This window comes from Lynx rufus, unplaced genomic scaffold (genome assembly GCF_022079265.1).
Source record: "Lynx rufus isolate CCGP_SWC_20201006 ecotype Redwood Valley unplaced genomic scaffold, mLynRuf1.p SCAF_1, whole genome shotgun sequence".
NCBI lineage: Eukaryota > Metazoa > Chordata > Mammalia > Carnivora > Felidae > Lynx > Lynx rufus.
Genome location: NW_025814823.1, coordinates 80,934,265 through 80,955,984, shown reverse-complemented (window position 1 = coordinate 80,955,984; position 21,720 = coordinate 80,934,265). Strand labels below are relative to the sequence as shown.

Genomic DNA, 21,720 nt, shown 5'->3' with positions numbered 1-21,720 from the left:
TCATTTCTTTACTCTCCAACCCCAAGCAGTCAACTTCTAGGACAGCTATCTATTCTGCATCAGGTCAGCATGGGGGAGCAGGCAGGTGGCAGGATATGGAGGCCCAGACCCTGGCACCCCACCACCACCTTTATTTGTCATGGACGAACACCGCATAAAGGTGTTCCATGTAGCATAGACCACAATTTTGTACAAGAACAGGCATTTCTTATCCTGGGAAATGTGGTGAAGGGGAGAGTAATTCTCCCCAGTCACACACTTACTGCCTGCTGATTATGGGTAGGCAAAAAACTAGGGCCAAATGTCTGTTTTCATTAACAAAAAAAAAAAAAAAGTTTTCCCGGACACAGCCAGGCCCATTTCTGTTGATGGCTGTAAAACCAAAAGTACAACTGCAACAAAAACCATATTGCCTATAAAGCTGAAAATATTTTACTGTCTCTTTACAGAAAAATTTTGCCAATCCCTAGTGTAAAACAAGTTACAAGCTGTTTTCTCAGAAAAATCAGCTCTAATCAAAATAAAATTACATGAAATCTAATTTTTCAGAAGAATAATACGGTTTATTTTCCTGGAAAACCTGTAAATATTCCATCATACTGATAATTAAACGCAAAAATGTTCAATAATACTCAAAACCAGCCCATGACCTCAAATCACCCCAAACAATAAAGCCATGCTTAATAAAGGACGAAGTGTTCTGTGAGCTGGAAATCAGAGTGAGGTCATCACTCAGAAGAAATCCCTCCTTGAAACACACCGAATGAGAAGCCTGGCACTGGCTGATGCCATGGCGCTCTGGGACCAGCGCAACACACTTCCTGCAGGAACCACGTGCCCACCCTGGTTCATGCATGCGTGGGCGTGTCCCGTGTTGTCACAGGCCACATGGCCACCACACAACTCACAAGCGGAGAAAACGAGGTACAACAGCCCTTCTAGCAACAGCACCACAGTAATATTTGGATTGGTTTCTCCTTAAGGAAGTCAGAAGAGGTCATGGTCTTTGCTACAATGAGATTCTTCTTCAAGGAGGACCCTGCTGAGCATGGGGGAGGACACCCCACACCGCCAAGAGGAAACTCCCTCAGAAGAACGCCTAACACTTGGAAAGCCTGTGCGTGACGCACACTGGCGGGGTTCAGCTGGAGCACAAAGTCTTCCCTGATGTGGACTCGTACTGTTTGCTCTCAGGGTGTTGCTGACAACATGAAGCAGCACTGCCACTTCTCAGGCACACACACACCTGCACAGAGAGTAGCTCTGGAATCATTTTAGTTCCAGGGAAGCTAAGCACTGTCAGCATTTTCTTTTTCCAAGTATGGAGAAATTACAAATGGCAGAGCCACTCAAAATGCGACCTTAGCTAAAGCCAACCAGCAGTTTCCACCTGTAAGCTGTTGACAGAAATCTAGTACAATAAAACTCATCAGAAAGCTATGCTACAGGGGCGCCTGGGTGCCTCAGTCGGTTAAGCACCTGATTCTTGGTTTCGGCTCAGCTCACGATCTCACAGTTTTGTGAGTTTGGGTCCTGCATCGGGCTCCATGCTGACAGCTCAGAGCCCGCTTGGGATTCTCTCTCTCCTTCTCTCTCTGTCCCTCCCCTGCCTGTGCACCTGTTCTCTCAAAATAAGTAAATAAGCATTTAAAAAAATGTTATGCTACAGTCACTCTTCCTGAGCAAACACTGCAACGGTAGGGATGTGGATGCAGAAGTGAGCCACATGGTGGCAAGTGCAAATAAAGATCACAACAACCTAAAAAGCATACGTGAGAAAAAAGCACCACCTGGAAATGCCGTGCACTCACAGGTCATTTGTGGAAAGGGGTGTGTACTTTTGTTTAAGAGGAGAACATGAAAATGATTCCACACCAGTATCTTAAGCATAAAACACCAGTAACGACAAGTTTTAAACATGGATACTGTGTGCTGAGGTACTTCAAAACGTTTAAGTTTTTAAAAAGTCAAAGAGCTGGTTAGCTCCTCTACGAGGATAAATGGATTTCTTAAAACAGTGAGGCAAAAGCCACATTTTAAAGCCTTCAACATGAATCTGGACCTTTAGTTATGTTTTTATTTTAGAGCGAGAGCAAGAGGGGGAGGGGGCAGAAGGGGAGAATCTCCAGAAGGCTCCACGCTCAGTGTGGAGGGTCTGATCCCACGATCCCAGGATCATGACCTGAGCTGAAATCAAGAGTGGATGCCCAACTGACTGAGCCACCCAGGTGCCCCCAGCCCTTTGTTTGTTTGTTTTTTAATATTTATGTTTGAGACAGAGAGAAACAGAGCATGAACGGGGGAGGAGCAGAGAGAGAGAGAGGGAAACACAGAATCCGAAGCAGGCTCCAGGCTCTGAGCTGTCAGCACAGAGCCCGACGTGGGGCTCAAAGTCACGGACCATGAGATCGTGACCTGAGCCAAAGTCGGACACTTAACCGACTGAGCCACCCAGGTGCCCCAACCCAGCCCTTTGGATCACCATAAATACTTCTGTTTTTTGATACAACAGAATACAGTTAAGATTCTCAGGAAAAAACAAAAACACATATGAATGGTGGCTCTTGAGGTTTTAGGTGAAAACCCCCTGAAAGTTAGTCTCCTAGGCCCCCTCTGAGCAGAAACAGCTTCCAAGCCAACTGCCATCAAACCACGTACAAGGAGGCACAATCTAGGCACCATCGGTGTGAGGCGACAAGCTGTGTGACAGGGACTCGCCAGGATCCCCAGAGAAACACAGGTATGAATTTATATTGTTGAGCCACACACGGATTATGCTTCAAAACACCTGCTCACTTGCTGCCCCCCCCCACCCCCAGAGGCCGACCCCACAGCGTGGAGAGGTACAGGGGTCCTTACAGTGTGAGACGGCACAGAATGGGGCTTGATGGTGGGGTTGCCGACAGAGGTGACCTTTGTCTGCTTCTGGAGATGGTCCACCCACTCGTGCAGATCCTGCTGGTTGTTGCAGGACACCAGGATCCGCTCAATCATGCTCCCTGGAAGGGAGGAGAGACACACTGAGGCGGGAAGATGGGCAGAAAGCACACGCGTGCGCACACACACCCACGGAGAGGGCAGCAGCGCTCCAACACAGCCCTCCGGACGGTCCAGCCACAACGTGCACACACACCGTGAGCTGCCACTCATCACCGTGACAGACAGTGGCCAGAGAGTCTGTGCCTATCACCTGATATTTCAAATGCATTTCTATGATTTTCACTGTCCTCAAGCTTTGTGATTGTCATTCCTGTCGTTGGTAGCTTTCCCTAAAAAAGACCCCCCCCACAAAAAAAAACAATTAGTGCTTTTCTAGTAAAGAACGTACCATTATCAAAACAAGTATTAATAATTTTAGGAATGGCAGAAGCAGCACCCTGGAAAGCGAAACAGCTGACTGTTGCCATAAGCATGCATCGTACAGACTTTTCCATCAAATAAGAAACCATAACACTGTAATAAAAGGAAAATGGAGTCCGCAGTAAGGTCCAGAACGAAAGCAAATTCCATCTGACACATTTCTCTGAATGTGAACACCAGGTCCCAAGAACGTGACCTATCAGGATCAAAAACTAAAGGAGGCGCTGATTCGCCTCATGAAGAGGCTCAGAGGAAGTTCACGTTTGAAGGCAACACGGGAAGCTGGGATGAGAACAACTGTCCGGGGGCCACACTTGGCTGTCCGCCAGAGGGGAGGTGGGGAGTTGTGCTGAGCACCACATGGAAGGCACAAAGATGGGGACCAGCACGGGCGGGGCCGGCGGATAAAAGGCATTCGAGTCGGGCTGCACAGACCACGGTCACAGCACTCAGACGCCCTTCCCAGGCCACCATGCACAGAAGAGGAAAGCAGGGTCCCATTGGTGGCATGAGGCTCTCACTGGCACGTTGACACCAACACCGAGGGCGAATGTGGCACGGGCCTCGAGCCTGTCCCGAACGGCCACCTCTGTTCCCTCAGGTCACAGCAGAGCTGGTCCCAGCCTCTCGGGGTACAAACCACAAAGCCAGAGTGCGCTGACAGAAAGGACTCAGCTTTGTGTTTAGTGGGGCCACCTGACAATGGGGGGTGGGGCTGCCGATTCAGGGGAACCAGGGTAGGTACCCGCCCAACAGCACACTTGGGAACTCGGAGGCACGGGTTTTCTGGCTTTACTAGACACATCAGCTTTATCAATTTTAAAGTGCTCCTTCTGGAGAAAGTGTGTGACTCCTCCTCCTCTTTGGGGACCAAGCTCTCTGTGGAGGCACACACACGCCACAGACACCTGGAACTCAGGATCCATCCGTGCACGTGTCCGGGACGACACAGAACAACGTGCCACGTGGGGACTCCTGCTGATGCAGGACTGAGGACTGGCCAGTCCCGGAAACAAGCCATGGGAGAGAGCACGCTGCTCTAAGTCACAGAAAATAGGCAGTGAGGACAGAAGCAGCTATTAAGAGAAAAAGAAGCTACTTGACACCACAGGTTACGTTTCTGCAGAGACACCAGACCTCTCCTTTTGCATTTTCTTCTCACATCAGCTCGCACATCTTCTCAGTGTCAGCAAAACGACCGACTAGAGAAAGGTTCCGTGATCACTCACCACTAGGTACATCACCTGGCCTCAGCCAGGGTCCCTGGCTCTGCGCCCGCCTGCCACTGCACCCACCGGGCACCACGGTGGCCAGGAAAGAAGGGGCAACTAAGACAGGACTCGGGCAGGTTACCTCAAGCAGTCGGTGCCCTTAGGAGGCAGCCCTACAGAGGTCACTGGGGCCCCCCCGCCCCCCGTGTTTGCTCAGGACCAATGCGGGGACATCTGCAGTCATGCGGAAACAGGCTAAGTGTGACATACTCGACTAGGTGACACTATCTGTACACACAGCACCACACCCAAAATCCAAAATAAGCCTGGAACGGATTCTGAGATCCACGGCAAATAGTAACGTGTAAACCGAAAATGTACTTTACCTGATAGATAAAACCACTCATCCTAGGACTGGCAGATAACATCAGCAAACTATTTGGGAAGAGCAGAAGGTATCTCTCATTCTTTTCCTAACGTAAAAGAACAAACAAATCCAAGTAATTTGTTTCAAAACACACAGATGTGAGAACAAGTATTTACATTAAGCGTTATGAAACATACTGAACGTCCTTCCAACAAATTTTATCAGCTAAATTAAATGCAAACAGAATTATGATAAAGTCTCAGACTCACTGGCAGCCCACGTAGCATCTTTTAAAAACAACTGGGTTAAGGAGTTCAGCTTTGCCATTAACTCTTTTTCATCTAAAATTTTCTTTTTATGGTTGAGAGAGAACAGAACTTGTCGAGTTTGGGTGCTGTGGGGAAGAACAGGTGGGCCTTTCAAGCTCGAGGGGAGGGTAGGATAAAATGTTAAAATCAACTGAATGATTGATTCCTGGCACTTCCCTTAAAGCCCAATCAATTCAATATTGTTTTTGTCCATGCTGTAAACCTTACCTAGTTTACATGAAAGATTTAAAAGCATCTATATTAAAAACCATTTGCTTCAAATGGGGGGGGGGGGGGAGGATGCCCCAGAGAGACCACAATAAAGGACGCAAGTTTCCAGGAACGTAAAGGAGACCAAAACGAGGAACGCAGACGGCCCTTTCCCAAGCTGCCATTTCCACGCTGCCCACAGAAGCCCAGGGATCAGGATGCAGGGTCCTCAGGCAGACTCCTCAGACTCCAGCCACATGCCAAGTGCGCTGGAAACCGGTCCTGTACTCTGAGCCTGTCTAGGGGGACTTCTCACACTCTGTTCCCGAAGACGCCCCACACACTTGTGGGGCTCAGAGCACAGGCTCGAGACCCTCCACTCGTGTTCCCAGCCACTCTGCACAGCACAGCACGTGGCCGTGGTGCTCCTGCCCTGCATACCTCACTCCCGGCGCACTGGACCATGACCTGGGACATGTAAACGACGCTGCCCAGGGTCGTGATGTCATCTCCCTCCCAGCTCCGGATGGCTTCTGTCAGGATCTGCAACTCCAGCTCCTTCCTTTTCCGCACCTCCTGACACTGCGCCTGGGACACACACCACCACGGTCAGGAGGTACGGGAGCCCCCAGAACCTCAACTACCGGCCACGCGACTTTGAGACACATCATCTGCTGAATGAGAAAGCGTTCAATTCACAGGCATAGAAGTAAGAGCTCTGGAACGAGAGACACGACTTTAGAACAATACAGCAGATCTTGCTACTTCTAGAAGAAAAAATGCAGACTGGACAAGAAGAGACTTTCTGGCTTTACTGGTCTCTGCTGGCACAAGGACTGAGCAGGGGCCAGGAGTGCATGCTGCACGTGAGGTAAGTCAGGCATGTTCCAGAAACACCGGCGGCATGGCAGCAGGGTGAAGGAGCAGGACCACCTGGTCCTCACCGAAGACACAGCCCACAGAGCAAGACCTTCATAAGGAACTATCGTGTCGTGACTTTTTAAAGGTTAAACGATCGGGGCGCCTGGGTGGCGCAGTCGGTTAAGCGTCCGACTTCAGCCAGGTCACGATCTTGCGGTCCGTGAGTTCGAGCCCCGCGTCAGGCTCTGGGCTGATGGCTCAGAGCCTGGAGCCTGTTTCCGATTCTGTGTCTCCCTCTCTCTCTGCCCCTCCCCCGTTCATGCTCTGTCTCTCTCTGTCCCAAAAATAAATAAACGTTGAAAAAATAAAAAAAATAAAAAAAAAAATAAAAAAAAGGTTAAACGATCATTTTCTGGTGTCGACAGCCCAGTAAAGCATGCAAATTTACCACCACGGTAAATAAACTACCGTGATTATTTTGTATTTGAATACACCCAAATTCTCGCTCTCATTTTCTTTCATCGCCTAACTTTTTTGGGGAATAAATTTTTCTACATTCATCTGTCATAATAATGCTGAGGGAAAAAATCATAATATGCCCAGTCACTTACTGAGAGGTTTTTGAAGGCAGTCATGGATTTTTGAATATCTTGTCTATCTGGATGATAATCCTTTGAATAAAAGAAAACACTATTAGCTTTCATGAGGCAAATTGTTTTCTTCAAAAGGCACTCTAGAGACTAGCTTGAAACTTTCCCAACCCTTTCAACCCACAATAGGTCTTATTCTTCTCATCACTGAAGTGTTATTCGTACTCCTGTGGGCCCAGTAGACTTTGGGGAAACCGTGGTCTAGAAGACAAAAGCCCAGGGGCAGCTGGGTGGCCCAGTCAGTTAAGCCTCTGACTCTTGATTTCAGCTCAAGTCATGATCTCATGGTTCGTGGGACTGAGCCCATGTTGGGATCTGTGCTGACGGTGTGGGGCCTACTTGAGATTCTCTTCTCCCTCTCGCTCTCTGTCATGCTGCCTCGGTCTCTAAATAAATAAACGTTAAAAAAAAAAAAAAAAAAAAAAGACAAAAACCCATGGCAGGACTCAGCACCTCCTCCCAGCACTGGCTTTGCTGAGGCTCTAAACCACAACAGCAGAGGGGGTTGGCAAGGAAGGGAGCCAGCAGGCCCACCCTACATAGAGGAAGTTCGCCAACCTGCACCCATACACAGCAACTTAAACCCAAGTTTCTGCCAGGCCTGCGGTCTGCTTTTCAAAACTAAGATAAATACCCATCACGAACGGATTGATTCTTTCACTCTTATTACTGTATAAACGCTATGCTTACCATTTGTAACCAAGTGTTCCTAACGGGGCACCTCAACGCTACTTAAATCTGAGCTTAACGTTTCGTAGCTTTTGGAGACTTTTGTAACAGCAGCCGTGAGTGACAGAGATCAAGGAGGACATGTAATTTTGTAGAGGGAGGGGAAGGAGAAAACACCATTTAACAAAATCGTTTTGAAAATCCTTCAAGTTAAAAACCTTTGCAAAAACACTTCTGTCGGTTCCCGCCTCTGACACAGACGGCGAGCTTCCCTGACGGGGGCGGAGGGCCCCTGAGCGGCAGCACGCGACAAGCAGTACCTCCATGTGTCTCTCCAGCTCCTTGAGCAACGTGGGGTACTTGTCCAGGCGCATGAACGGTCTGCTGAGGCCGGTGGTCAGCACCAGGATCCCCGGGCTGCTGGCACCTCTGGTCTCCATGAACTCTCCCAGCTGCTCGCTGAGCAGAGAGAGTGGACAGCGTAGTGGTTAGAGCCCGCACACAGACAGGGGAAAGGCCCGCCCTGCCGGCAGCACCGGGTTGGGCAGCTAACGGGTGCTTAGAGCTCTTTGTGCTTAGAGCCACACTGGCACCGGCTACATTGAGACACCAAACGCGAACACCCCCAGAAGGCTCATGCCATCACTCTGGTTACGGGCAAACCCAGCTGGGCATAACCCGGCACGGGCGGTCTGCTAAGCAAACCCACACCTTCCATTCACGGAGGCCACCTGAGCAAGCCTAGTCCACAGCTGAGCTAGAAGATGGTCATCCTCTGGGTCCCTCGAGCTGGTGACACAAAGTAAAAGATGCTTTACGGCCACAGTGAAGTGAACCGGGGCGCAGATGCCCTGGCTGCACAGGAGGCCGCCCAACAGCCCCGAAGCATTCTGTGCAAGCAGCAGGCACGAGGCAGCACCATCAAGTAACGGACTCTTCCACTTAGGCTTTAAAATGTCAAAAGCACGGTCACATCACCACCTCGCTTAGCCTCATGGTAGAGCACGACCACACTTGTAGATAAGGAGACTGAACGCGTATCTGGAAATCCAAAAGCTGAAAGCCGTGCCTGCCTATCTCCCCACTCCTGCCACTTTCACCACACTGCTCATCTAACCTGGTGACCAGCAAGGCCCTCGTGAGGCCTCCATGCTCAGGCACTCCAGGTTGGCCCCAGATGCTCCAGTTCAACAGCCACGGCATCCGGAATGACCCATGAAGGTCCGGTGTGCAGCTGTGAGCATCACGCTTGGTCACCCGCATCAGGACTCATGCCGGGGACTGAAGGTCTGGCACCTGTGTCCCTAGTGCACGCGACGTTCGGGGTCCAGGCTAGAAGCCCCACCTGTGTTCCTCACTGTTGCCCCTGTGCACCACTCGAGACGGGGGGGGAGTGAGGGGCAGACAGGCTGGGAGAGGAGCAGGCAGCAGCTCAGGTCACCCCTGTGAGGAGCAGGGTGACCGCTGAGCCCCAACGTCGCACTGCAAAGGACATTATACATGAAGCCAAAAAATGTGAGAATCCCTGAGAATATCAGAGCCCATCAGTCCTCAGTGCAGGCTGCCTGATCTGACCTCAGGGACCCAGCCACTGCCTCACCTCCTCCATCCCTTCCTCCCCAACTCAGCTACACCTGCCCACCACCCAAGCTTCTTGGGAACACCAGCCACACTCAGTGCTCCTGGTGAAAACATGTACAGTACTTAGGCTAAAGCACCTGAAACTGCTAGTTCAAAAGTAACAAGCAAGAGTAGTTTCCTACAGTTCAACTAAACAGAGCTCACGTTGGAAACGTCAAGACAAGAATCGGTGTTGGCACAGCCTGCCTCTTACCCAACCACAAGTGACCTCACATCAACTCTGCGACCACACCTACCAGGGAAAGCGGTTCACTTAACTGAACCAACTCAGAAATAAATGGTTTCAAACTTCACGTTGAAAACCAATCAATCACTATGAAGCTAGTCTTACGTTTCCTACACATGCAAGACTTCTTTAGAAAGCTACTGCTCCCTAAAATTGGGTTAACAAAAATTAGGAGGCCTGGTTAAGCACGGGATGCTGCACTGCAATGAGAGCGCACGACTGGGCTGTGTGAACACAGCAATGGTGTGGTTAGCAGTACCTGCCAGCTGCCTGCCTACCCACCTATTCAACCACCGATACATACACACACACCCATATACATCCATACACACACACACATACACATGCATACACACATACATCCACACACACAGACATACACACACATACATGCATACACACATACATATACATCCATACACACATGCATATACACACAAATATACATGCATACACACACACATATACTTCCACACACCATATACATGCATACATACATATACGTACATACACACACACATCCATATACATCCATCCATACACCCATACACACACACATATACACCCACACATACGTATACGTCCATACACACACATATATACACACACCCATACACATATACCCACACATACATATACACACATACATACATATCCATACACACACATACACACACATATATGTGCATACACCCATACATCCTTACACACATATATACATATACAGCCATACATACATGCATATACACATACACACACACAACCATATATACACATACATACATATACACACATACACACATCCACATACATATACATCCATACACACACACACACCCATACATCCATATCCACACATACACCCATACACATACATCCATACACACATACACACACACCCATACATACACACCCCCATACATACACCCATCCATCTACATCCATCCATACACACACACACACAGACATATACATGCATACATACATGCATTTACAGGTTTTTAAATCAACCTTTTAAAGAAACATATATACGTATTTTGAAGGTATTATCAAAGTCAAAGCAAATTATAAAAAAGGGAGGTTTCACCTAATCCTAATTATAAAAACAACACTCTTACAAGGATAAGAAGATGATTTTCATCCCTGTAGCTCAGCCCTTCATGGTGATACAACTTAAAACCAAAGAAGTTGTTGAGCCTTCTCTGGTGGTGTGTGTGTGCGTGCGCACAAGACATGAGTCAACATATATGTGTTCAGAACCCCAGGTCTTCAGAGGATAGTTCTGTCAGGAAAATCCTGGGACTTCGAGGACGGAAACCTGGCACGGTGGTGGCCCAGGGACCATGGGACTCTGTTAGCCATAAGCAGCACCCGGGAGCACCTGTGCCTCCTCCCTTCTTCCACACGGACTTCTCTCCTATAGGAGGGGCAGGTAGCCGAGGAGTGCCCCCAGGAGGATCCTCCCAGCCACTCCCCTGTGCTCAGCTTAAATGGAGGGACAACTGCAGAAAGGCCTGGGAAGGACAGAGGAAAGGGGACTACGGCTGGGCATCCGAATCCCCAGCAACAGCACCTTGGCCTGCCACACGGCGTCATTAGCACACACACCCACACGGGAAGGCACCCAGTAGGTGTGGAGGTCTCCATCGTCCTTGCCAACAGGTGGGGGCTGACCCCAAGTAGGGCCTGGGAGCCCAGGGTCTGGCCCCTCTGGCTGTAACTGCTTTGTGTCTCACACACATGGAGGCTGTGCCACTCTCCTCACTTCTCATTCCTCAGCAATGGCCGTCTCCTCAATTACCCTACCCGTCCCTACACAGGAGGGTGAAATGACAGCTTCACAGGGGAGAAATGCATGTGTTACCAGCATTTCTCTAAGTGTTGGACAACTGATCAAGCACAGTCCCAAAAAATCAAAACTTTATAGTACCAGGAGTATATTTCGACTCCTTTACTTTTTTTAAGAGACCTAGAGACTGCATGGGGTGGGGGAAGGGTGAGGGACGGGGGGGGGAAGAGGGTGAGGGACGGGGGGGGGAAGAGGGTGAGGGACGGTGGGGGGAAGAGGGTGAGGGACGGTGGGGGGAAGAGGGTGAGGGACGGTGGGGGGAAGAGGGTGAGGGACGGTGGGGGGAAGAGGGTGAGGGACGGTGGGGGGAAGAGGGTGAGGGACGGTGGGGGGAAGAGGGTGAGGGACGGGGGAGAAGAGGGTGAGGGACGGGGGGGGAAGAGGGTGAGGGACGGGGGGGGGAAGAGGGTGAGGGACGGGGGGGGAAGAGGGTGAGGGACAGGGGGGGAAGAGGGTGAGGGACGGGGGGGGGAAGAGGGTGAGGGACGGGGGGGGGAAGAGGGTGAGGGACGGGGGGGGAAGAGGGTGAGGGACGGGGGGGGAAGAGGGTGAGGGACGGGGGGGGAAGAGGGTGAGGGACGGGGGGGAAGAGGGTGAGGGACGGGGGGGAGTGGGTGAGGGGAAGAGGGGGGAGTGGGTGAGGGACGGGGGGGGAAGAGGGTGAGGGACGGGGGGGGAAGAGGGTGAGGGACGGGGGGGGAAGAGGGTGAGGGACGGGGGGGGAAGAGGGTGAGGGACGCGGGGGGAAGAGGGTGAGGGACGCGGGGGGAAGAGGGTGAGGGACGCGGGGGGAAGAGGGTGAGGGACGGGGGGGAAGAGGGTGAGGGACGGGGGGGAAGAGGGTGAGGGACGGGGGGGAAGAGGGTGAGGGACGGGGGGGAAGAGGGTGAGGGACGGGGGGGGAAGAGGGTGAGGGACGGGGGGGGAAGAGGGTGAGGGGAAGAGGGGGGAGTGGGTGAGGGACGGGGGGAAGAGGGTGAGGGGAAGAGGGGGGAGTGGGGGGAAGGGGGAAGGGGGGAGAGGGGGAAGGGGGGAGGGAGGGACGGGGGAGGGGGGAAGGGGGGAAGAGGGGGGATAAAGAGAGGGAAGGAGGGGGAGAGAGAGAGGGAGGGAGTGAGAGGGAGTGAGTGAGAGGGAGGGAGTGGGAGGGAGAGAAAGAGAGAGAAACCCCAAGCAGGCTCCATGCTCAGAGCCTGACACAGGGCTCAAACCCACCAACCAGGAGATCGTAACCTGAGCCAAGATGAGGAATTGGACACTCAACCAACTGAGCCACCCAGGTGCCCCTCAACTCCTTTAACTATAATCCATGCAGGGCCTTTCCAACCACAAGAAAAACCACAAAAAAGTCTATTCAGAATAGTCATGTTTGATATTACGGGATATGAAATTGCCTAACTGTATTTATGGCAGAGAAAAAGTACCAGAACTAAGTTCTATTATTCCTCACCCCTCCAGAAACTAAGAATTTAAGAGAAATTTATGCAAACCAAAGTAACTTCTTCCAACATCCATGATCTTAGAAGGCCACAACATGTGCAGTTCAGTCTTTACAGATCATGTTCTATTTTAAATCTAGCACAATAAAACAAAACAGCTGGTTCCAGCCGCTTCGGCAAAACAATGGCTCTTTCAGCTTAATTTCTACTGATGCTGGTAACCTTACACAGCACATCTCCCCTGCAGTTACTGAAAGGACACTGTGGACTCCAACAAAAGGAACACGCACGCAGAGAACTACCATGTAGCCAAGCAAAAAGTTAACAATTACAGTGCCGGGAAAAAACAAAACTCATTTTACAGACTGAATTATGAAACCTAACTCATTCAAAATAGGCAGCCAGGAACATACATCTGCTATCACGATAACGTGAAGGGTACCTATAAGTTCTTACTCCAAAGCATGGGCAGTTCTGTGCAGGCATTCCCAAGATTCACACTCAGATTTTAAGCACAACAAACAATCCTACGATTGCAAACAAAGTCTGTACAACTTCAGATCAGTACACTGAATCAATCCTTCAAAAATATACTGAAGCACAGAACAGATTAGCCTGTAAGCGTGGCAGCTTTTAAGACGTCAACGTGCATAGGAAGCAGGACAGAGGTTACAGGTTAAGACGCCAGATGAAACGTGGTGAAAAGGGCCAACCACAATCCCGTCTCAAGTTACCAACTTACGCTTGGGAAGCAGGGTCTGACTGGCGGGCAGAGCGGGGCCCCTCACTGCCCAGAGACCTCAGGAGGGCACACAGGCAGCGCATCCTGCCCCTCCAGGCGCCCACAGGCCGGAGGCTGGCCCTCCCAGAGCAGGCCTTGTTCCCCCCACCCCGCGACACACCGTGGGGAGGTGGCACAGAGCTTGCCCCGTCATCGTGGGGACAGGCGGCACCGACATTCCAGTGGGGACGCAAAGGGTCACTGCCGTAATAGCACACGAGAGGGATAAACAGCACCTACGCGCAGGCGTCTCCCTTCAAAGTCTGAACGTTTTTGGAAACTAACAGTCTGAATCACTTTAAATGTGGTCTTCCGGACTCACTTCTACAGGGGAAAATATTTACCATCAGCCCCAACACTGTCCACCCTACCCACACTCTCTATACTCCCAGCCTGAACCACACCCCCCAAAAAGGAGGGAGAATGACAATTTTACCCTAACATCCTGTTTGCTTTCTATAGATCTCCTCCACTACCACATCACTAATTCCTAATCCCTAATTGTGATTCTCACAAACACAAAGGTAATCCTTGCATTTAACTTCTGTGGACATCCTAATTCCCAGGAGGAGGTGGCAGAACACTCACGGGCACACAGGCTTCATGGTTTTAGGAAGGTATACACCCACACAGCCACCCCCCGGCACAAAGGCGAGGAGGCAGACTTAACAGGAGAGCGTGCCACAGTCCTTCGGGGTTCCCTTCTGTGAACCCTGTACATCCTGACCTCCCTTTCTTTGGCCCCCAGCAGAGGTGTACTCCTTCGTTTTAGTGCACACGGAGACCCTGCGGTATCTGAGCATGCCCAGAAAGTCAACACACAGGGTCCTCCACAGGGGTGCAGATGGGACCACAATTAGCATTCATGCTGGAGCACTCACCTCGCTCACCCGGATCCGGTCTACTCGTTTTGCTTACTGCTTACAATAACCCTACCAATCGGCAGTCACAGAAGGGATCTAAAACCCAGGGAAAGCAGGGGACTTACCCATAGCTCACCAGCTGAGTTTGAGGCAGGGCTCAAACCAGGCCAAAACAAGCCAGAGGCCCTCCCTCCACTGCCACCGAACCAGCCACACTCACAGGATGGTACACCTGAGCCTCAGCTCAGTTTACAAAGAGCCCAGCCATGTCTGCTTACCAACAGTCCTTAAGTTTTAAGTTGAAATACTTCATTAACTATTTAACTATAACTGGGGCGCCTGCGTAGCTCAGTCAGTTAAGCATCTGACTCTTGATTTTGGCTCAGGTCATCATCTCACGGTTGTGGGTTTGAGTCCCACCTCGGGCTGTGACTCTGACAGTACAGAGTCAGCTTGGGATCCTCTCTCCCTGCCCCTTCCCCACTTGCACTGTATCTCTCTCAAAACTAAGTCAACTTAAAAAATATATACTTGGGGCACCTGGGTGGCTCAGTCCATTAAGCGCCCGACTTCGGCTCAGGTCATGATCTTGTGGTTTGTGAGTTTGAGCCCCTCGTTGGGCTCTATGCTGACAGCTCACAGCTTGGGGCCTGCTTCAGATTCTGTGTCTCCCTCTCTCTGCCCCGCCCATGCTCATGCTCTGTCCCTCAATAATAAACATTAAAAAAAACTTTTAACTAAAATTAAAATTACATATGTATGTATGTACACACACACACACACACACACACACACACACACACACACACACACACTTAACTAGGGACACGTGGGTGGCTCAGTCGGTTGAACAACCGATTTCAGCTCAGGTCACGATCTTACCAGTTGTGAGTTTGAGCCCTGCGTCAGGCTCTGTGCTGACAGCTGGCAGCCTGGAGCCTGCTTCAGATTCTGTGTCTCCTTCTCCCTCTCCACCCCTCCCCCACTCACTCTCTCGCTCTCAAAAATAAACACTAGAAAAAAATTTGTAATATATATAACTTTAACTTACCCTTCATGCTACTAAAATTTTTGTTCCTTTATGGTTAAAAAAATTTTTTAAACTGTTTTCAAAAGTCACTGTGAAAATTTTCCTAACACACTTAACTAAAAGCTCATGCCTGAGAAGCAGAAACAGAATCTCTGCGCTCAGAGCAGCCCCGACCAGTGACTGAGCCACTCTTCCAGCACCTTCCGGTTCTTGGGAAAAGACATGGGTTTTTCTCGCCAAACCAGCAGGAATCTGTACAGTCTGTTTCACTTGTTTTAATTTTGTTCCAGGTTGAAAAGCTGAAGCCAATGGTCTCCAATTTAAGGTTGTACCTGTAAGACCCAGCCCTAATTTTATTTTTTTACAGTTCTCTTTACATAACACACCCAAAGTATAGGAGTATTGTACAGATGAGCTAATAAGCTCCTCTAACACAACAGAAGAATATCTAACATGTGCAAAGCAGACTGCAAGGAGACACTCAGTTCTGTGCTCATGACAGGTAATTTTCATATAGGCTACAATTCATTCCAAACCACACATGGTTGCTCACACGTGTGTTCAGACTACCGTTAAGCAATGAAAGTTCCTATGATAAATGTATTCTATGCACTGCTCTCAGGCCAGGCCCGTATGACTACTGAGTGCATGAAATGTGGCTAGTCGAACTGAATTTTTAATTATTTTTTAATTAATGCTTAAATGAATTTAAATCTAAATTTACACAGCTACGTCATTAGGTACCAAAGCCCTAGAGATATGGCCTTGCAATTTTTGGGCATAGAATAATGTAGAGTTTGAAGAGCACACTCAGCACTACCAAAATATTTTCTCTGCCAGGCATTTTATATTTATACACACACACACACACACACACTGAAACCTTGAATCGCAAGTAACTTGCTGTGCGAGTATTCTGCAAGACAAGCAAACATTTCTAATAAATTTTAACTTGATAAACGAGCAATGTCTTGCAATACGAGTCCTATCAGACGCCAAATGTCACATGATCACAACCAAGTCAATGGTTCCTGAAACTCGCTTTGATGTATGAGTGCTCTGGGCTACAAGCATGTTTTCCAAACAAATTATGCTCATAAACCGAGGTTCTACTACATAAAAACAATTTATGTATACAGATACATAAATATATATGTATACACATACACACACACATGCGCGCGCGCGCACACACACACACACACACACACACACACAGTAAAACCTTGGCATAGTGTAATTATGTATACTGGCCCTAATTTTCAATCCAGCATTTTCTCTCACAGCCAATCTAATTACACCCATACTTCCACTCTTAGGAACTAGAAGAAATGGAATTCTGGCATCCTGGATTTAGCCTACAGCTCCATTCCAGAACCCTACCAGCTCCTCAAATCCACTTTCCCAAGGGCTCCAGGCTGAAGGGAGACTTTGGAAACACCGTTTTCTACTCAGAACCTCAGAGACCCCATACCAACGCTTCTCAGGCACTCAGCTTAAGAGGTAATTAAAACACAATAATCGTTGAACAAACAAGTGAATACCAGCACTGTATTTCATGTAACGTGTGGCCCACACAAGCCAACGTGGAGGGAACCCCTTGCCAAGAAGTCCCTGCCCTCCAGGTAAGGGTGTCTGGCAAGCGCACCTGTGCTCCGTGAGAACGTTCACTGCAGACGGGTGGTTGGCACAATACGCAAGGTACAAGGTTTTCATCTGTGGCATCAGATTTAAAAAGCATCCTCCAACTCTCTGCTGAGCTTCTGGCAACCTAGAGATACACAACACAAAGGAAATAATCCTAAGTTTCATAGAAAGAAAATTGCCAATGAACACAAAATCTGAGACCTCCTTGTAGACCACCTCCGTGAAAACCAAATCTACAAATCCCAGAACCTAAGTGTTCACACCAGCAGTCCAGCAGGGAGAGGTATCTACCTCGAAAGCGGCTCTGCTAGGAAGCACCAAACTAACGCCCTTCCTTTTCTCCAGCATCCAGCCGCCACAACCCACCTGCGCACAGCACAGCCAAAACGCCACAAGTCCGACTTTGGATGGTGAGAGAAATGCAGATCATGAACCTTTAAGTTTTGTACAAAAGGAGAATTATAAAACATGACTACTTGTTGGCAAGGTTTCTACTTAAGCAGCATCAAGACGCGTGCATGCGCGTGCGCACACACACACTACAGCCCGCCTTCCCTTCAGGTAAAAGCTGGAGAAGAGCACAGCCACAGACCCATCTCCTCCCAGGTCTAGGCCAAGGCAGTTGCTGAGCCTGGAAAGGCCGTGAGCTCACAGTAACAGGAAGAACAGAAAGCGATGATCAGCACCACCAGTGGAAGCAGAAACGCGCACGTGGGGCCGTCCTAACCAGACAGGCACGGCCAACTCCAAGATGGAGGCCAAGCCCTCAGCTGGGCGCAATCATCTACAACATTCCACCTCCGGCTGGCTACAGCCTCACCATTCCTATATCAAACGGACTCCTCCCTCCTGCAGATACACAAACCTTGAACAAAATATAAAACCAACCTCTGCAGGTGGTAGAGCACCAGGGAGGAAGATTCTGGAGACGGCTGGCATTTGGAGAAGGAAAGGACACAGGGTGTGTCTCCGGTTCTCTGTACCTCGGGGCCAATGGCGGCCGAGGCTGGCTTGCGTAGGGCAGCTAAACCCCAAGAGAAAACCACAGGATCTGGCCGAACGTGAGCTGATGGGACGCGGGCGGAGGGGACGACGACACCTCGGACTGTGAACCTGAGCTCTGCTCCAATCTGAGGACTTTCAGAACACTCACGATCAAAGATAAGGGGAAAGGTTGATCAGGAAAGCTCATCTCCGACCCTCTGCTCTCCTGTTCCACCATGGCAAATCCAACATCTCATGCCAACGCACCGTGCCCTTGAGGAACTCAACCGAAACAACACCTAAGTCCTACTGAGTAAAGAGCCAACACAGGCCTGACTGGGTGCTGGACTCTCAGCTCATGTTCCCTCCCTGAATTTCAGCATTCAGAGCCGTACATCTGCGGTGCAGACGGGGAGATCCACGTGCTTTCACAAGCCTGAGGGGAGGCCCAGAAGAGGCGCCACAAACGTACTGTAAAAATATGAACTCCTTTAGTCCAAGTTCTCGACAGCCGGTGGGGGAAGCAGGGGCAAACGCCGACTTCCACTTGCACACCCTGGGGCTGGCCTCCTGCAAAGACCCCAAACTGAGGGCCAATCACCTTCATTTACCAAAAGGAAAGCAGTGATTGCCAAACTCCTCTCTTCATGGCCACCTAAGTCAGGCCACTCACATGAACCAAACCGCCCCAGGAGGAAGCAACGTGAATTTGTCTGAAGGCCAGCACTCACTCTGCGCTTCCCCTGCACACCTTCCGGGATGAAGGGCCTGGAGGGGCCTAGAACCTATTCCGAGCACAGCCAGCTGTGCGCCTGGGGCCCAGGGGGCAGAGCACCCCTCGCCACTTCCCAGACTAAGACAAGAAACTACAGGAAGGACAAACCAGAGACCAACCAGATCCCAAGAGAAAAAGTTACCTCATCCTTCTGTCGGCTAAAGAAACAGAAATTGCAATAACAAGTGCCCCCCTCTTGCATCAAGTCCACAGGTAAATAAACCTCAAATGTCACATGGTGACCTACAACCTACAAAGTTCTCACATATGTCAAGACTTCAAGTCCTCCAATACCCAGCAGGCACTTAGCCAACTAAGTGAACTATGCTACTGAGATCAGTAAACTGACCCTAACCCTTAAACGTCTCACGTTAACCAAGAACAAAAGAGTCACACACACACACACACACACACACACAAAAAAAGCCAATCTGGTGGCCAATCAATTCAGAACATGCCTCCCCACCCCAAAAACACCTTGGAAAGAAAACCAAGCCGGGTACGTGCGGGCAGCACGTTCCAGACACCGCATTTCACTATCCTTGGCTTCCGGGAGGCCAGGAGCAACCCGCGCACAGAGCCTCTTCCTCCTCAGGCTCCTCACCCCTGCCTCCCCCATCCACCCAACACCGTAAACTTCGCTGCTCCCGGCAAGATGCTCTCCTTTCTCATCAGGAGACCTCGCCTTCAAAGACCCCAACTAGAAAAACCAGACGTCAGAAACACAGCTTCTACTAGAAGGGTTGATAACCCAAAAGATTCAAAATAACCGTTTCCATCTTTGGAAATAGGAGTTCTAGAATCAGATCAAAGCACATTCTATACCTACCCGTTGTACTAATCTGAATTTCACAGATTTTTAGCATCGTACTTACTTGGTGCATTCTTCTAAAGACTGTACAAGCATTTGCTGGAAAGAACATATCTCTTCTAGATTTCCCATTAAATATGAAATGTTTGCTGAACTTAACCTAGAGCCAAGAAAAAGAACAGTGAGACTATTATGTACCGTGTCACTCTCCTGTCTCACCCCAGGGCCCTGTTTGAGTCTCTAACCCGCTAAAATCCTTACTTCCAGAGCAAACTGGTACAGTGGGTTCCGTTCCACCCTCCATTCTGTGGAAACCTGAGCAAACAGCCTAGGCAATGACAATGCTGCAATTAACACAGTTTATCGTCCAACTTACTTCTCGCTGGTCTGCAAAGGCCGCAGGTAGGTAGAAAGCACAGTCTGAAGTTCTTTAGAATACTCATTTTCAGTTTCCAAAATATTCTGTAGCACCTACAACAAATGGTGAACAGCATTATTCGCCACTAAAACTCATGAGCTTTGACAAGTGCATCAGCATCATTCACTTTACAGGTCGCTTCTGCATTAATACTAGTGTGCTTAATATCATCACTTCCTGTGACTTAACTACCAAAACCCACGTGCCGAATTCTTACTATAGCTACGTAACAGACTTCATCTCATTGCCACACACATAACACAGGCACACCTAGAACGGGGCTGGGAGCGCCAGGGTGGCCCAGTCAGTTGAGCATGTGACTCCTGATTTCGACTCAGGTCATGATCTCACGGCTCACTGGATTGAAGAGCTTCAGACTCCATGCTGAGTATGGAGCCTGCTTGGGACTCTCTTCGCCTCTCTCTTTCCCTCCTCCCACCTCAAAATAAATAAACTTTAAACAAAATGAAGAATGAGGGGGGGCACCTGGGTGGCTCAGTCAGTTGAGCATTGGACTTTGGCTCAGGTCATGATCTGACCCGATCATGGTAGGTTCAAGCCCCGCCATGTCAGCTCTGCTGACAGCTCAGAGCCTGGAGTGTGCCTCAGATTCTGTGTCTCCTTCTCTGCCCCTTCCCCGTTCATGCTCTCTCTCAGTCTCTCAAAAATGAATAACCGTCAAAAAATTTTAATTAAAAAAAAAAAAAAAAGAGTGAGGCTGGAACCAACTCCATCATCAGAAAGTACTAGAGTACTGCCCCATCTGTTCAGATGCAAAGAAGAAACCACTGGTAACCACAACAGCAAGGACACAAGGATCAATCTCTGACACTGCGTCGTGCATAAGCAGCCAGCCACTCACAAAAAGGATACCCTGCACATCCCACTTATAGTAAGTCCAAGAACAGGCAAAACTAATCTAGGAGGGCAGAAATCAGAAGGGGGGAAAGTGACAATGGGGAAAGGGGCCAAAGTTTCCAGGGTGATGGACATGTTCTATATTGTAATTTGAGTAGTTGTTATAGACCTTGTCCAAGCTCCACGAACTGTACAGTTAAGATCCACGTATTTTAACATATGTAAAATCTATTTCAACTAAAAACATCTAGTTTGCTCTTCAGATTGCACCTAGCAAATCTAAATCAATTTCATTAGAGAACAGTCTCAGATCTTATACACATTTATTAAATATCAAAGGTCCACCAGTAGAAAATCCTTAAGAAGCCACTACTTTAAAGACAGAACAATGATGAATCAACCTTAAAATGTTTCCTGATACCCTAAAGTTAGTACAGCAAATTCAATGAAAACAACTTTATAATTCCTAAAAACAGGTTTTTTAAAAATGCAAAACAGCTGGGCTGAACAATACGCCTCAGGTCGCTTGCGTGGCTCCATCAGTTGAGGGTCCAGCTCCTGATCTCAGCTCAGGTCATGATGTCAGGGTTGTGGGATCGAGCCCTGTATCAGGAGGTCTGTGCTGAATGTAGGGCCTGCTCGGGACTCTCTCCTCCTTCCCCCCGCTTCTGCCCTTCTCCCCAACTTGCCCTCTAACAATACAAATGTTATCTATGAAAAATAAAAAATATGCCTCTTGGCATCAGTAACTGCCAAGAGCAA

The 21,720-nt window shown here is 49.4% G+C and overlaps 1 protein-coding gene across 5 annotated transcripts in view; it reads right to left on the bottom strand.

The window, feature by feature from the left end:
- The window catches only part of ARHGEF7 (Rho guanine nucleotide exchange factor 7), a 106,939-nt gene that overhangs the window by 20,858 nt on the left and 64,361 nt on the right, over positions 1-21,720 (bottom strand). For 4 of the 5 annotated variants that reach the window (XM_047081808.1, XM_047081802.1, XM_047081783.1 and 1 more), the window contains 9 exons: positions 20,059-20,153; positions 19,747-19,842; positions 17,114-17,236; positions 7,957-8,095; positions 6,929-6,988; positions 5,898-6,044; positions 4,958-5,044; positions 3,191-3,269; positions 2,860-2,999 (listed from right to left, as the gene is read on the bottom strand). In XM_047081808.1, the coding sequence (XP_046937764.1) occupies positions 2,860-2,999; positions 3,191-3,269; positions 4,958-5,044; positions 5,898-6,044; positions 6,929-6,988; positions 7,957-8,095; positions 17,114-17,236; positions 19,747-19,842; positions 20,059-20,153 (966 nt within the window). The remainder of the gene's footprint in view (positions 1-2,859; positions 3,000-3,190; positions 3,270-4,957; positions 5,045-5,897; positions 6,045-6,928; positions 6,989-7,956; positions 8,096-17,113; positions 17,237-19,746; positions 19,843-20,058; positions 20,154-21,720) is intronic. The other variant, XM_047081795.1, reaches the window with a different exon arrangement.